Source organism: Cupressus sempervirens, chromosome 10 (assembly GCF_028749045.1).
Source record: "Cupressus sempervirens isolate cs-2001-9-10 chromosome 10, ASM2874904v1, whole genome shotgun sequence".
In the NCBI taxonomy this organism is placed as follows: Eukaryota; Viridiplantae; Streptophyta; class Pinopsida; order Cupressales; family Cupressaceae; genus Cupressus; species Cupressus sempervirens.
This window is the reverse complement of record NC_143127.1, coordinates 586,921,570-586,937,004: the sequence shown is the minus strand read 5'-3', so window position 1 is coordinate 586,937,004 and position 15,435 is coordinate 586,921,570. Positions and strand designations below refer to the sequence as shown.

The 15,435-nt window shown below is 35.3% G+C and overlaps 1 protein-coding gene across 1 annotated transcript in view; it reads left to right on the top strand.

Moving 5' to 3' along the window:
• Positions 1 to 1,582: 1,582 nt before the first annotated feature.
• LOC149535231 (RNA-binding (RRM/RBD/RNP motifs) family protein) overlaps positions 1,583 to 15,435 on the top strand; it is a 148,739-nt gene continuing 134,886 nt past the window's right edge. Inside the window, exons 1-2 of the mRNA XM_089804378.1 lie at positions 1,583 to 1,948; positions 2,096 to 2,441. Of these exons, the coding sequence (XP_089660504.1) occupies positions 1,817 to 1,948; positions 2,096 to 2,441 (478 nt within the window). The 5' untranslated portion in view covers positions 1,583 to 1,816. The remainder of the gene's footprint in view (positions 1,949 to 2,095; positions 2,442 to 15,435) is intronic.

Below are 15,435 nucleotides of genomic sequence, written 5' to 3'. Positions count from 1 at the left end.
ATAAGAAATGAACAAAATGAAAAATATGCTTATCTTGTTGTTTTAGATTCAAATCAACATACATATTAAATTTTAAAACAACAATTTGAGATTATACACTTCACAAATAAGTTCTTTGTACTTTTAAATCTTCAACATTATTAACTATGCATTTTACATTTTTTAAAATTATTTTTTGAACACAAATCTTTTTATTTTCTCAAACATCAATTTGAGTTGAAATGGAGTTGGAAGAATTGAGAATCTGAGCATTCAATATTTTTTTAAGAAGCGGATCAAACATATATCAACAAACTACAAATTTGTCTAGGTGACTATAGCCATTTCTTTTTTATTTCAGTGCATTACACATTGTGTTATTGTTTTGGTAAACTTTTCATTAAATGTGCATAGCTGTATTGATGTTTTTTCAAAATTATAAAAATCATTCATTTTAATTTGTGAAAATATCATATGAATAGTAGAGAAAGTTGTAATAAATAACTTCCGTTTCTTTAGACCATAAATAAAGACAAGTAATCAATTAAAAGTAATCAATTAACATTACTCTTTTTACAATAGGCAAACATTGAGGAATGATATTAGGCCTTGCTTATGATTATTGATTAGAGGGAGAAACAATCTTAAATATTTCAACTCTTGATCGACAAACCATGGTTGTGACTTAATTGTATGTCTCCTCTTTGTTCTCGAGTTCATACATATTGAAGTTACTTGAATATTTCTAATTCAAATCATTACACAGTGTGTTGATGATAAATGGTAGATCTTTTATTAACATACCCTTATTGATGATATATCACAACATTGAAAACTATTCATAGATTTTTTGATAAATAATTGAGAAAATTAAACTATATGATTTGCAGTTTTTTTGTATGACCATAAATAAAGATAAACATTCAACCAACCATACTCTCTATACAATTTATAAACAACAAGGAATGAAATTAAGCCTTGTATGTGAGGATCATTTAGAAGTAACACATGATCTTAAAATTTTACACTACCGGTCCACAAACCATGGTTGCCTCTAAATTGCATGCCTCCTCTTTGCTTTCAAGTTTTTATGCATTGCATTTGCTTGAATGTTTCTAATTTGAGTTCATGCTTTGTATGTTTGTTTATAGTAAATAATAAATGTTCTACCACCAAACCATTGTAATCAATGAACTAACATCTAATATATCATATTGTTCACGCACCATATTTGATAGTTGCACATTTTGCATGTATTTCTATCAAATATTTTCATAAGTGCAATGTGTACAACCCATCAAATCTTCCCAATCTCAACAAATACTTATACTCTAATCTTCTTACTCTCAAACTATCCTGATCATAAAAATAATTATGCTCTAATCTTACCACTCAAACTTAATTTTTATATCATTAAATCTATTTTATACACTTATTTTATAATAAAATAATAGATACCAATTCAAAATATTAAAATTAATATATATATTTTTAATATAAAACACTTTTCTCACATTTTAATTGTAACTATAATTTTTTAGTGGCTTATCCTTTGAACCTCTTTAAATATTTTCTTTATATTTGTTTATACTCTTGTAAACCTCTTCCATATACATCTGAAAGTTTCTTTTGATGGCCTCTCGTGATAAAAAATTATGAGACGGCAGTTCCCGGCGGAGAACACCTCTGGGGAGCAACTGAGCTGGCAAACTAGACAAGATACCAATTTATATTATCCGAAACTCATTAGATTGTCCTCTCAGGTGTAATCAATACTAAGATTACGGTTTGTGTGTATATTAAGGGAGTTTGTTCATTTTATTGAGCATTGGGAGATATGCATTTGGCACTGGCAATTGGAGTTTCCAGTGCGGGGGTCGGAGGGAGAAGAGTTTTGTGCATATTCCCTTGCCCGTCCGTTTACCCTTCCTCTTATATTTTCTCCACCAAAAATGGACATCTCTCACTTGTAACTTCTTACTTCTCTGCAGGAAATTTGGTTTCTAAGAATGCAACTTTTTTTAGCTTAAATTTGGAGGACTGTTCATATCAAGTTTCCTATGTATTATGTTGTGAAGAAAAGTGAGTATTGAATGTGGTCTATGGTTGTTTACAGAAAGCAGCAGCAGGCATCAGGAGCAGGCGTGAGCTTGATAAAGGCACCGTCATTTTGAGTAGAGCGCACAACAAACCGGCACATGTCTCTGCAGAGTATGAGGATGCAGATGAGGATGAATATGATGACGATGAGGATGAATATGAGTATGATGATGATAGAGAAACGAGGCAATCGGAGGCTTATCGGCCTCCTGGCTTTGGCCATGGGAAAACATATGATACCTCACTTGAGGACAAACTACTTGCAGAAGTTGAGCAGAGTCGCCAGGCGTATAACAAGTCAGACAAGCATGCTGGAAAAGTAAAAGACGTAAAACAGCATAAGGAACCCATAAGACACAAAAGTATGCAGCACCATTTGCATTTCTACCTATAAATGCTTTCATTTAATGTGTGTCTTCTTGTAGTTTGTTTTCATTTTTGGTCTTCCAAGAGGGTTTTAATATGATGTTTCGTTCTACCAGTTTACTTTCCTTCCGTCATCGGATGTCATGTTAATTATAAATATGGCAGCAACAGAATCATAGAAAATGAAATTGTAGAACTTATTGATCTTATTCATAAACAAAAACCATGTATCTTTATTTGCAATATAACTCAACAACTTCCTATAATTTTATTAAACACTTTGACACTTGACAGCGAACGGGAAACTCCTGACATCAAACTAGACTGTAGACACAGGTCTACAGTTCTATTTCGGTCATACTCAAACTCTTTTGAGAGAAAAGTAGCACAAATACCACACATAATTTAGTTACAAGTAAATATTTTATACTCCTCAACAAGTAACTGGATTTTGATGGGCTCCTAACACATCTCTACATGGTATAAATAATGAAAACAAGGATAAAACATACAGCAAAAATATGCTAATTATTATTGCAGTCAAATAATCGGATAACAATTAATTACTGATAGAAAATGGATAATAAAATAGATTATAATGTCTCCAACCAGGACTTATGCATAGATAAGCAACGGCATACCACTTGCTGTCACACGATACCTACAGGTGACTAAATATGATTTAATTCCTTTTCTGGGCAACTTCCTAATAATTAGTACTAATATATCACTTTAATCTCTGATCCTTCTATCCTTTATATATCTTCATGTGAATGAGACAGATCTCTTCACTGATAAAGAACCATACCCCTTAATAGAACCTTTGAATGATAGTCAGTATTGTACCCCTTCATAAATTAATTTTTGCACCTTAACTTATTTCTAATAAAGGCATTGACTAGTCTAATTGAATTGCTCCTTATTCATATTACTCTTATGGCACTTCACAAATTGATCTTTTAATTCTAACTGCTGCTCTTCTAATCCAAATTGATTTGTTAATAACGTAAAGTTCTGATTATTTATGCAGACCTGACTATTCATGATGATCAGTTTATTTTCGCCGCCTTCATTTGATAATAATAATTGTTAGTGATCAGCTCTTCAAGGCAAAAAACTCTGTTATGAAAGTGATACTGACTAGTCATTTGACCTTACCGCATCACATATGTTATTGACCAAATTATTTGATTTGATTGCTTCTCTATTCATGACTGTTTCCTCAAGAATCAGACGATGTTTTTCTTTTGATCAGTAATTTAGAATTTTATCAATATCAAAAGAGTATTCCAATGCCACTGCAAATTGGCAGATTTGAAACTAACTTTCCCAATCACTGGGGCCAAAACATCCTTTCAAACATACATTCGAGCAACACAGATCAGAGCCAACATACATACAAAAACCACCCTAAAGACTGTTAATGTTTTAGCCCAGAAAATAGAGATAAACAGCAATATAAGAGCATAAATAATATACAAAAGACACAAAACATTTATCCTGGGAAAACCCTTCCGCTTGAAGGGAAAAACCCAGCCACACCAGCAAAAATCTATTTTATTGATCAAGAAATGTTCATAGTACAAGGCTTTCACTTGATTGATTTACAACATACCAAGCAATCACTTAAGTAGAATGCATAAGACTCTTCATCTTTTATATGAAGGTCTCTTTGAGTCCCCAAAATAAGACCCTTCATATTTTCACACATACAACACTTTATATTTCCATACGCATGCCTCTTTGCATGACATATGACACATGTCTTTTTGCATAATATTAACTTAAATATAATCACATATATCTCTTTCAGCTGAAGATGACCATAATGGTCATAACAAACATATTTCTATCTCATAAAATCAGAGATAAAGATCTCTATTGCAGCCACAAGCTTCAACAAAGACAAACAACAACTCACCAAAACAACTATTAGCCCATACTACCAAAATTGGGCAACCTACAGCAGAAACCCCCACCACACTATCAACCAGACCACCCAACCGCATCTTCCCTAGAGAAATTGGGGAAAGAACCCCCATCCACACCACAGTCAAAGCCCTCGGCACCACTGCCACCAGCCTGAACGCCACGCCTGTGAACAATTCTCTTTGAAGGGATTTGTCGTCGTGGAGCTGGGACCCTGTCATTTCCTTGTGGAGCTATAGATTTTACAGGGGCTGACTTCACCCTCCTTCATTTTCCATCCACTGATTCCCTCTTCACCACCTTTGGTTTTTGTAAGTAGACCATCAAATCTTTCCAGCCTTTCCGAATATCCACCAAATGGACCTGCATTGGTTGGGACGAAGACCAGATAACCAGTGGCTGCAAATTCCCGTCACTGCCACCTATGAGTCGCCAGGGACCACGATCCATATGCAGACCCACCCCCGACTCAGCCCTTACCACTATCTCTGTGAATCCACTAGCCCACTTTGGCTCCAAGCAGGCCCGATTAACCCGCAACACATCATCCTGCGAGGAACCCATCAATAGAGCCAAGGCCAGAAATAATGAGGAAATACCTAGGTTGGTCCTAGGCCTCATGTCTTATTCAGAAACTCCTCCCCAAATAACATACATACAACCTCCCAAAACTCCATATAGTTGAATTTGAAGACAATCTTCATTCGGTGCATGAAGATCACACACTAAAACTAGGTAACTGGGATGGTGATTCCAAGGAAAAGTTGGCCTCCATGGATAAACCTGTGCAAGCCTAACACCAACAGGAAAAAGGGCACAAAAGTAACACATCCTCAATGTTTCCCTACTCTATTTCAAGTATTGACGATCCTCTGGAAAGGACTCCCCATCACTTGTCATGATGACATAAAAGACACCAAAATAGATTCAGACCAGAGAAAAACCAACAAAAACTTGAGCTCACACTGCCATGACTCCTCCGTATGTACCATCGACCAATTAAAACATCACATCCGTCTTACTCCTACCTCCAGCTTCATAACTCCACCAACTTTCTCTTCAAATGACAAGAGACGATTTCATTTCCTGCTGTTGGCCTGTCCTTACTGCCCAAAAACCAAAAATCTTCAAACAATTCGAATTTGTCCTTCAGTGAACCCATCACCCCAACATTTGATAGTTTATCTGCCAAAGATTTTGCCTCTCTAAGGATATGAGTTACTTGAAAATCCACAAATTCTCCCAACAAATTTTGTGTCCTCCTAATGTGTTTGTTGAGATACCAAGTATCCATTTCCCCTTTGACAATGCCGTTCACAACGAGTTGCGAATCTTGTTCAATGTGAAGTCTTTGCACTCCTAGTTTTTTGGCCATCAAAATTGCCCCTATTGCTGCCAGGCAGTCTGCTTCGTTATTTGTTTCATTTGCTTCCCTTTTAGCTCAAATAGCTAGGATGCTCCTTGATTGTTGCGTACTACGAACCCAATCCTTGACGGTCGCAGATTACCTTTAGATGCACCATTGAAATTAATCTTGATCCAGCCTACCTTTGGAGGTGACCATACTAACCTTCCACCATCTGACTGCTGAGGTTCAACCCTCAAAGGCCCATTAACATGCCAATCAAACAATGCTTTTAATCATCATTCGTATCTTTCAGAGAAACGCTCCTTGAGTGAGATGCCTGACGTTGGGTCTTCTCCATACTTTATCGGCACTTGCGTTGATTGATAATGGTTATTGTTAGAAGTGTTAATGATATCCTTAACCTCAAATTGTCTTGTTTGATATAGATTCCAATATGCATCGTATTTGTTTATACAAATATAATCATTGTTAATTTTGACAAATACGCTATGTACACTGTATAAACTGCAGTTGATATTATATGTGTATGGTGTGATTGCCATTTTAGAAGATATTAGCACTTGACCAGCGTTTTTAATTATGATGTCTTTAATGATATAGAGTATGTTTCCAGCAGTACCTGATATCAGTCCCCTACTAGGAGTCTGCGAGTTTCAATGATTAACATACATCACTTTCAATTGAAATTGAATAAAATTAAGAAATAATGAATGTTTTATAATGCATTTGACTTAATGTGATTCCTTCTCTCCTAAACATCAACCTAAAGGAAGATAGGATTACTTGTCATAAGGCGCCTGGAAACTGTCTACAAGTAGGCTCCCTAAAGGCATTGGTAATGCATGGTCATTCTCATCTCGGGACTTCTCCCTCAAGGAATTGGAAATACATGTTCTTACCCATCTTGGAATTTACCCAACCTGTTAGGAATTACTTTGCCTCTCCTTAACGACACCAACCTATCCTCTTAAGGGCTATAGTGAGTGATTAAGGAATGGCTAGAAAAATGTGTGTGTATAATTCTGATTTCACTTTTATAAAACTGATATTAAAGCTATGGTACTGGCATCCCGATATAATATTCTGTAAATCAATAATAATGCATGAGTTACAACATACCACTTCTTGTTGCTTGATACTTGTAAGCAATTAAATATAATTCAATTCTATTTCTGAGTACTGCTGATAAGTATTCTTTTCTGTTTTAATATGTATTGAAGAGGTATTTGGTGAAAGGTTGCACAACTCAACCTAAATCATACCTCTTCCAGTACTAATCGTTGTTGTTGATTATCACTGTATTGCTAATTACTGCAAACACTAATCTTAATACTTGGTTGTTAATAAATTGTTAGTCACATGCAATGGCTTTGGATAGATTATATTGACTCATTACTCATATCATTCTCCCTTCAATAAATGAGAACGTTAATCTTCTTTGAGCAGCGATTATATGAATGTCCGCAAGGGGTATTGAGTAGTGATATCCAAAGAAAGGGGTCTTTTTAATGTCTTCTGTGAATCTTTTATCCTTCCAATGCATGAATAATAGTTGATGCTTTTAATATTGGCTTCTTGATTTGGAATGTAATCATTTATATATTATAACCATAGTCACACTGCTCTGGGAGATGGGGGGACAAGTTTCTGAGATTGGGGAACAGAGGGGTCTTGATTTGGGGACAACGAGGGGATGGTGGGGGGATGGCGGCGGGGGACGGGGAAGTGGCGGAGGGAGCAGGGGTGAATATACTATACATATGATACTTAAATGCTAGTTATGAAAAGATGTACTACAATTATACAATATAAGATACAAAGATGTAAAAAACTTAAACATTGAACATTGCACTGAAGTTTTCAACTAGAATGTCATGATTCATGATCAAATAACAAACAAACAATGAACATTGAACATCAGAAAATAATAAATATTAGTCTATATATCAGTCTTCAGATCAATAGTATGAGTATCTAGATTCTACTATCTAATAGTAATCAATGATCATATGAGTCAGGACATATAGATGATTACAATAAGTATCATGTGCCATGAATCATGATATCAAAATAAGTATATAATGCAAACAAAAACTACAAGTCTCCAAGAGTCCAAATCAAAATGCCAAATCAATGACCAATGATCATCCCCTGGAGGCTGGAAGTTGAAACTCATCGCCACTGGAACTATTAGTCTCTCCAAGATCAAGAGCCGAAAAGGGAACACCAACTAGCCCTATGGCTGGATCTAAAGCATCCTCCTCCTCATCAATCTGCGATGGCTTCTCAGGCTCTACATCCCATCGTGATGCTGAGCTTTCCTTGTACACACTTGTCTTGCGGTCATCGATACGCAACACATTGTGTACAGCCACTAGCTTCTTTGCTCTCTGAGAGGTAAGTCTATTCCTCTTAAGAGAGTGGATGAAGCTATATGTAGACCAATTCCTCTTAGAAGTTGAGGAACTAGAAACTTGAGATGAAAAATAATTGGCCAATGTAAGACTCGGGAATTAGAAGTTGAACAATGGAAAGTTAAAAGTTGAGGAACTAAGTACCTGGGACATCAAGCGAATAGCTAGTGTGGTGGTTGTAGATTTCGCTCCATAAGCTGACCACCACAAAATAGGATCCTCTTGTGCCATAGTCTTGATATCTGCCTTTGCCGCTTGATTGTAACCCCTAAGAGTAGCAAATTTGGTCCACTCAATGCGAACCTTGGCTACTATCTCAAGGTCATACATCCTATCTATGCACTTGAAGAACCCTTCCCTCACTTGAAAAAATTTAAAAAGTACACATTATTAGGAAATAGAAGAATCAAGATGCTAGTAATGTAAATGATTTTAATTTATAAAATGATAAGAATCTAAGTCTTAAAGTGTTATATAATATAAATCACCTCATCATCGTGAAGTGGTGTAACTCTACCAGGCCTAGTCATGTACCACCTCGGATTCAATGCATATGTAGCCATGTGTAAGGGTGTGTTAAGTTTGTCCCATCTATGCTGAATAATAGGCTGAATGTGATCATTGTAGAAGGCTAATGTGGGGTCCTTCTCTCACACAACTGCCCTCATCTGCCCAAGCATAGAATCAATGCACTCATACACCTCTCCAAGTGTGGGCGCATCCCCATCTCCATACCTGATCACCTCAAAGACTAGCCTAATAATAGAGAATGTATTTTGCATCGCTCCAAAATACATCACTCTTAACCATATCCTTCACCCTCATCCTCTACTCTGACTCGGAACCATCCCACCTATTCCATTCATTCGTCATAACCATTAGTTGCAGTGGCTCCTGCAACTCAAGCATTCTCTCCAAGAGAATGAAATAGGATGCATATCGTGTCTCAACTGGCTTTGGGAACTCCTTGGCGAAGCTCCTAAATAGTGCATGTGAGGTGTGGTGGTTGCAGATATACATCTGCACATCTCTACCATCACTCACCACTCCCTTTATCCAACTAATCTTCCCCATGTCCTTTACAACATTGTTCATAGCATGCACACAACAAGGAGTCCACCAAATATGCTGATATGTGGCCTCAATAAGTCTCCCTGTAGCTCTGCACACATGAGCTGCATCTGTCACTACTTGGACCACATTTTGTGGCCCAATCTCTTCAATGGCTTCCTGAAGAATCTGAAATTGAAAATCAGCATCTTTTCGATGCCTTGAACAATCAACCACACTGATTATAACGCTGTTGTGTCTCTCCACATCATTGTATGAACAAATATTGATATTGCCTGTTGTGCTATAATCACACATCGCTCTGTTGCAAATGGGGACCCCCAATTTTTCGCTTTTAGATTTTGTTTCAGTCTCCAGTATCTTGCCAGTGTGAAGTTTAGGAGTTCATTTAGAGTTTTGGAGTGTTATCAAATAGTAAGAACAGAGAAAGCATCATCAAATGACTATTTTGATGCTATAGAAGTGTTCAGAAGGGTCAAGAGATGGATACTAACATTGCTTGAGGTCAATTCTAACAACTACTTTTTAGGAAATTTTTTTTCTGCTTTCTACTTTTTCAGAAGTTTCAACCTACATTTTTGTTTTCTTTTTGTAAGTTTTCTTTTTCTTTTTCAATTTTTTTGTTTTTAGAAGTTTCTATTTTGGGAAGGCCAAAAGTTGTGAAATCACCCAAGTGTAAAATTCCTATTTTCAATTTCTGGGATTTCATTAAAAACATGAGAACTGGTTAAGAATTCTGAATGTCAAAACGAGGAAAAACATTCATAATTATAAAAACTCTTAGATAACCCTTGTTCCGAGATCAAGTCTATTTTGAAAAGTCAGAAAAAAAGCTATAAAGAAGAACACTCATGGAACCATGCTGATTACTGAAATTTGGTTGTTTAAAATTTTTTAGGATCTTCCAAAATCTAGAATCTCCATTCTAACTCTTAGAGATCTAAAACCACTCTCAAACATCTTGACAGTATTTATATAAAATATAACTTAAAGTATATAAATGTTGTATTTTATATGAATATTCCTACCCTCCAAGCTTGAAATTCTTCAACACCAAGTTGACTCATAACTTAAGAAGTTCTAGAAGAAAGCAAGATAGAGATTGACTTGAAAAGTTTTGGAATAAAGCATGATAGTGGTCAACATATAAGGAAGATTCTAGAATAAATCCAAGAGATTGCAATGGAAGGAAAGAAATCAACTTTTTTTAATAAAGCTTCTCTAAGAGAAATCGATCAAGTTCAATAATAGAAAAAAAAAAAAAAAACAAAACAGAAAAATAAACCAAGTTGATCCCTTTTTGATATCACCGTTTTCTATAAATACAAGAGCTTGGCATTGTATCCATTCACAAACAGGAAATTGCAGCTCTTTTGATTTCAGAGTAAGGTAGAGATTTTGAGCGATTTTCAAATTGAATTCCATAGTTATTGATGATCATTCCTTGTAATTTTTTATGTTTGCTAATGAATATCTATTCAAAATTTTGATTTCTTTAAAGATGAAAGGCAATTATAAGATCATTTCTTGGAATTTTCAAAGGGTTTTCTAATTTGATTGATAGCTATTAACAAGTTTATGCAGATTTGAAAGAGATTGTCATTCAATTTACGTTTTTCATTTCCAAACACTCATTTGTATCGTGATGATGTATCATGGAGTGTAATCCAAAACATTGATGAAAAACCTTCGCCACAATTGTATCCAAAAGCTTTATCAAAAATCAAAATCATGGATTGTGGAAATCTTATATCATTGAGATTTTCATTCCAAATTCAGAATCTCAATCTGAATATTCTTAGAATTGGGGCAGATATAATGTTTTTGTCCATGTTTTTTCATACTTTCAATCCGAACTCTGGTTTGATAATTTAAGTTTTGACATATTGAAGATAAATTTTGGACATAGGTGTTATGGTAAATCAATGTCATTGTATTAAATAAAGGAGATGGAAGCTCTTTATATAGATTTACAAAGATGATGTTTCTAAAAGAAACAATCGTGAACTAAAGACGGAAATAGAAACTACCTAATAAACTAAAGACTAACTGAGATGACCATTTAAGAAACATTATTATATTCTAATACCCTCACTTCATGGTCATCGTGTAATTGCTGTCTTTTGGTCACAATTTCGTTAGAACATTTTGCTGTTGTTGAGACCCTCCTTGGATTTGCAAAATGTAAATGACCAAGATGCCAAAATTTGTCTAGAAAAGAATAGAGAAGGGTGCCCCCTTCTTTAGAAAGCTTTGCAAATAGAGAAATAAGCTTGTCACTAACTCTGCTGTTGAGATGAGTTTGCCACTAACCCTCCTAGAATCAACAAAATATTTGACTAGAAATCATCACAAAACATGCAACGTGATGTTGGATAATGAAGCTTCTCTTTTCTAGAGACAGAGACAAACATTGAGAACAACTAGCGCAATTTTGAAGAAAAATTGGCAAACTCCCAAAATAGACTGCAAAAAGCCACAAATGTTTAAGAGAAAAATCAGAAAAACTAGATACAATTTTTGAGGTATAAAATTATTCAGAACCATACAATAGAATCTGAGACATGGATCAACATACAAAATATCATTTTTGAAGGAAAAATGGTAAAACCCAACAAATAATTTTTGAGGAAAAAATTATAAACCCACAAAGGAATCCAACACAACTTTTCAAATTACAGAATCATAATTTTTTTGAAGGAAAAAATTATTAAAACCCATCAAATAATTTTTGAAGGCAAAAAATTATGAAAATCCATCAAAAAGACCTTCATGTGAAAAAACACGAGACTTTGCATGGCAAAACAACACATGCAAGTGACATGTGACTCACATGCAAATAGTGCACCTTCGAAAATAAGAGACTTTTGTCAAAACCAAAAAATGCACAATCAAAATCCTCAACTAGGCTTGCGATTTTCAGCAAAAGTTTTCAAGTCAAACCACAAATTTCATAAAATTCCTCTTCATGACTTTTATTCTATGTTCCACGGGCATGCGTCCCTTGCCTTTTTAGGCTTGTCCCATATTGGGTACAAAATGGGGACGCGGGTATCGCTTTTCTCCATCCTTTGTGGCATCCCTAAATGGCGAAAAGGGGTACCGTCGCTAAAACACCAAAAATAAAATGATAGGGAATGGGGGTACATAATCTCATATCGGGGACTTCGTTCCCATCCCTCAACTGCTCCCCTTGCCAAACACCATCCCCCTTTTTCCAGAACGACGATGTCTTGTAAAAAGGCAAACAAAAATTATTTTCTTTATTGTTTTCTCACCTCCGCCCGAGTCCCACATGGACGTTGAGGAATAAAAAAATAATGAAACCTATTGTGGCTAAAAAAATAAAAGGTTGAAGTGTTTTGTTCATTTGGAGTTGTTGGCAAGTCAGTAGCAGCAAAAGAGGAGCCCATTTTGGAGGTGCAAGAGGAGGTTTTGCCTTCATTTCTTCTTCATTCTAGGTATGGTTTTTATTTTCTTTTTGTTTGATTCAAACTTTATTGTTGTTTGTTGTCATTTTTCATTTTTTTCATGACATAGAAAGGGCATGTTGAATGAAACGTTGAAATGTTTTTTCCATAACTTGTAGTAGTATAATACATTATAAAATCCAAAGGCAAAAACATTAGCAGTAGTGAGAGTGAGGGAAGTAGTGATAGCATAGATGTTGCCATGCAAGAAACTCAAGTGTCACATTTACAAAGACCAAGAAAAAGACCTAGGGCAGCCATGGATGATTCTTTAGCTAAGCCTGATATAGATGTCCCTATGGAAGATGCATTGCCTTATCCATTTGAGTGCCCTTCCAAAGTCCTAAAAAAGTATGCCAAAGGTCCATTCAACCCTAAGAAACCTCTCCTACAATTTGCCACAAAAGTAGATAACAAGAAGAAAATAATTCGGGGGGGTAGTAGGGAATGGGAGTGCCACATATGTAAGAAACATTATTTTGGGAGCTACACAAGAGTGTGTTGTCATCTTTTATGGGTAGGCGGGCAAGGGGTGAAAGGTTGCAAAAATATTAAAGCCGAAGAAAAACTTGAGGCCAATAGGTTGCATGTGGAGGGGAAGACATTGAAAGCAGGGGGTCCAATAGGTACCACACCCACACCCATATTCACTCCCACTAGCACTACTAGTAAAGGGAAGGGAAAGGCCAAGAGAGATACCAATGTGGCTGATATAGTTAAAATACAAGCAAAAGAGAGATGAAGAGTCCATTGACAAATTTATTTTTGCTCATGGTAAACCATTCCATGTTTCTCGTTCCTCATTTTATAAACAAATATGCAAAGATATATATGCTGCTGGTCCCCCATTTATACCACCAGGAGAGACTAAATTATGCACAACTATCCTTGACAAAGAGTACTCAAAAGTAAACATTTTGATGGAGGATATGAGACAAACATGGATGAGTGATGGATGCTCTATAATCATGGATGGGTGGACTGATATCAACCATCGACAGTCATCATTTGAATCTTGATTGCTTCAATTTTGATTTATTGAGCTTCTTAAATGTCTATGTCTCTATGGTGAATGGTTTATCAATGTTATTATATGCATATTTGGATTTTGGGGTGCTATATATATAAGAAACATTATTTTGGGAGCTACACAAGAGTGTGTTGTCATCTTTTATGGGTAGGTGGGCAAGCGGTGAAAGGTTGCAAAAAAATTAATGCTGAAGAAAAACTTGAGGCCAATAGGTTGCATGTGGAGGGGGAGACATTGAAAGCAGGGGTTCCAATAGGTACTTTACCCACACGCATATTCACTTCCACTAGCACTACTAGTAAAGGGAAGGGAAAGGCCAAGAGAGATACCAATGTGGCTGATTTAGTTAAAATACAAGCAAAATAGTCCATTGACAGATTTATTTTTGCTCATGGTAAACCATTCCATGTTTCTCGTTCCTCATTTTATAAACAAATGTGCAAAGATATGTATGTTGCTGGTCCCTCATTTATACCACTAGGAGAGACTAAATTACACACCACTATCCTTGACAAATAGTACTCAAAAATAAACATTTTGATGGAGGATATAAAACAAACATGGACGAGTGATGGATTCTCTATAATCATAGATGGGTGGACTACTATCAACCATCGATAGTTATCATTTGAATGTTGATTGTTTCAATTTCGATGTATTGAGCTTCTTAAATGTCAGTGTCTCTATGGTGAATGGTTTATTAATGTTATTATATGCATATTTGAATTTTGTCTCTCTATATTAAAAAATTCCCTATGTTTTTAAATTCCATCTCCTAAATTTTGACTTCGATCATACCTGTACTAGAAACACATCCTTGTCTCGAAAACTTTGTGGCGCATAGGTTTTATTTAAAAAGATCGAACAACAAATTTCTAGAAAAAATTCTAGATAAAAAAAGCTCAAATTTTTCTTAAAAAATTCGCCTTATTTTATGAAATCCTATCCACCCCCTCTAATAACATGTTATGGTAAATTGATGTTGTTGTTGTTGTATTAAACAAAGGAGATGAAAGTTCCTTAGATAGATTTACAAAGATGATGTGATGTTTCTAAAAGAAACAATTGTGAACTAAAGACAGAAATAGAAACTACCTAACAAACTAAAAACTAACTAAGATGACCATTAAAGAAACAATAGAATATTCTAATCATAGGAATGCAAAGTGAAATTAAAATAAGATTTAATTAATATTCCATACTTTGCATTTTTGAATTTCTTACTAATTTTTAATCTTTTAGAAGGTAGATGCCAATACAATGAGAAAAAGAGTGTGAAGAAATTCCTCAATGCAAGAGAAGTTTGATCATGAAGAATCTCAAAGCATAGTGAAGTCTGCCTTAAAAAGTTGTGAAATACTCTTGATTCTCATCTAGGAAAGGTGTGGAGTTCCATGGAGTGATGGAAATTCCTCAAGTCTCATCAAAAGTTCACCATGAAGAGAGAAATTTCAAGGACAAAAATTTGTAAAGGAAATTCCTTGGTCTAGTGAACTCCACCTAAGCAGTATACAAATTATTGAAAAATTTCATGGAAAGTTGTGGAAAATTCTCAAAGGTGTGAAAATCTTTGTCTCAAACAAAGAGCATTGTTGGAAATTCATCAACACAAATAGAGTGTACCCTCTCATGATGAGAAATTGGCGAAGTGTTGACAACCTAGGCGAGGAATGCAAACCAAGAGATGAAATTCACTCTCTAGAGCCA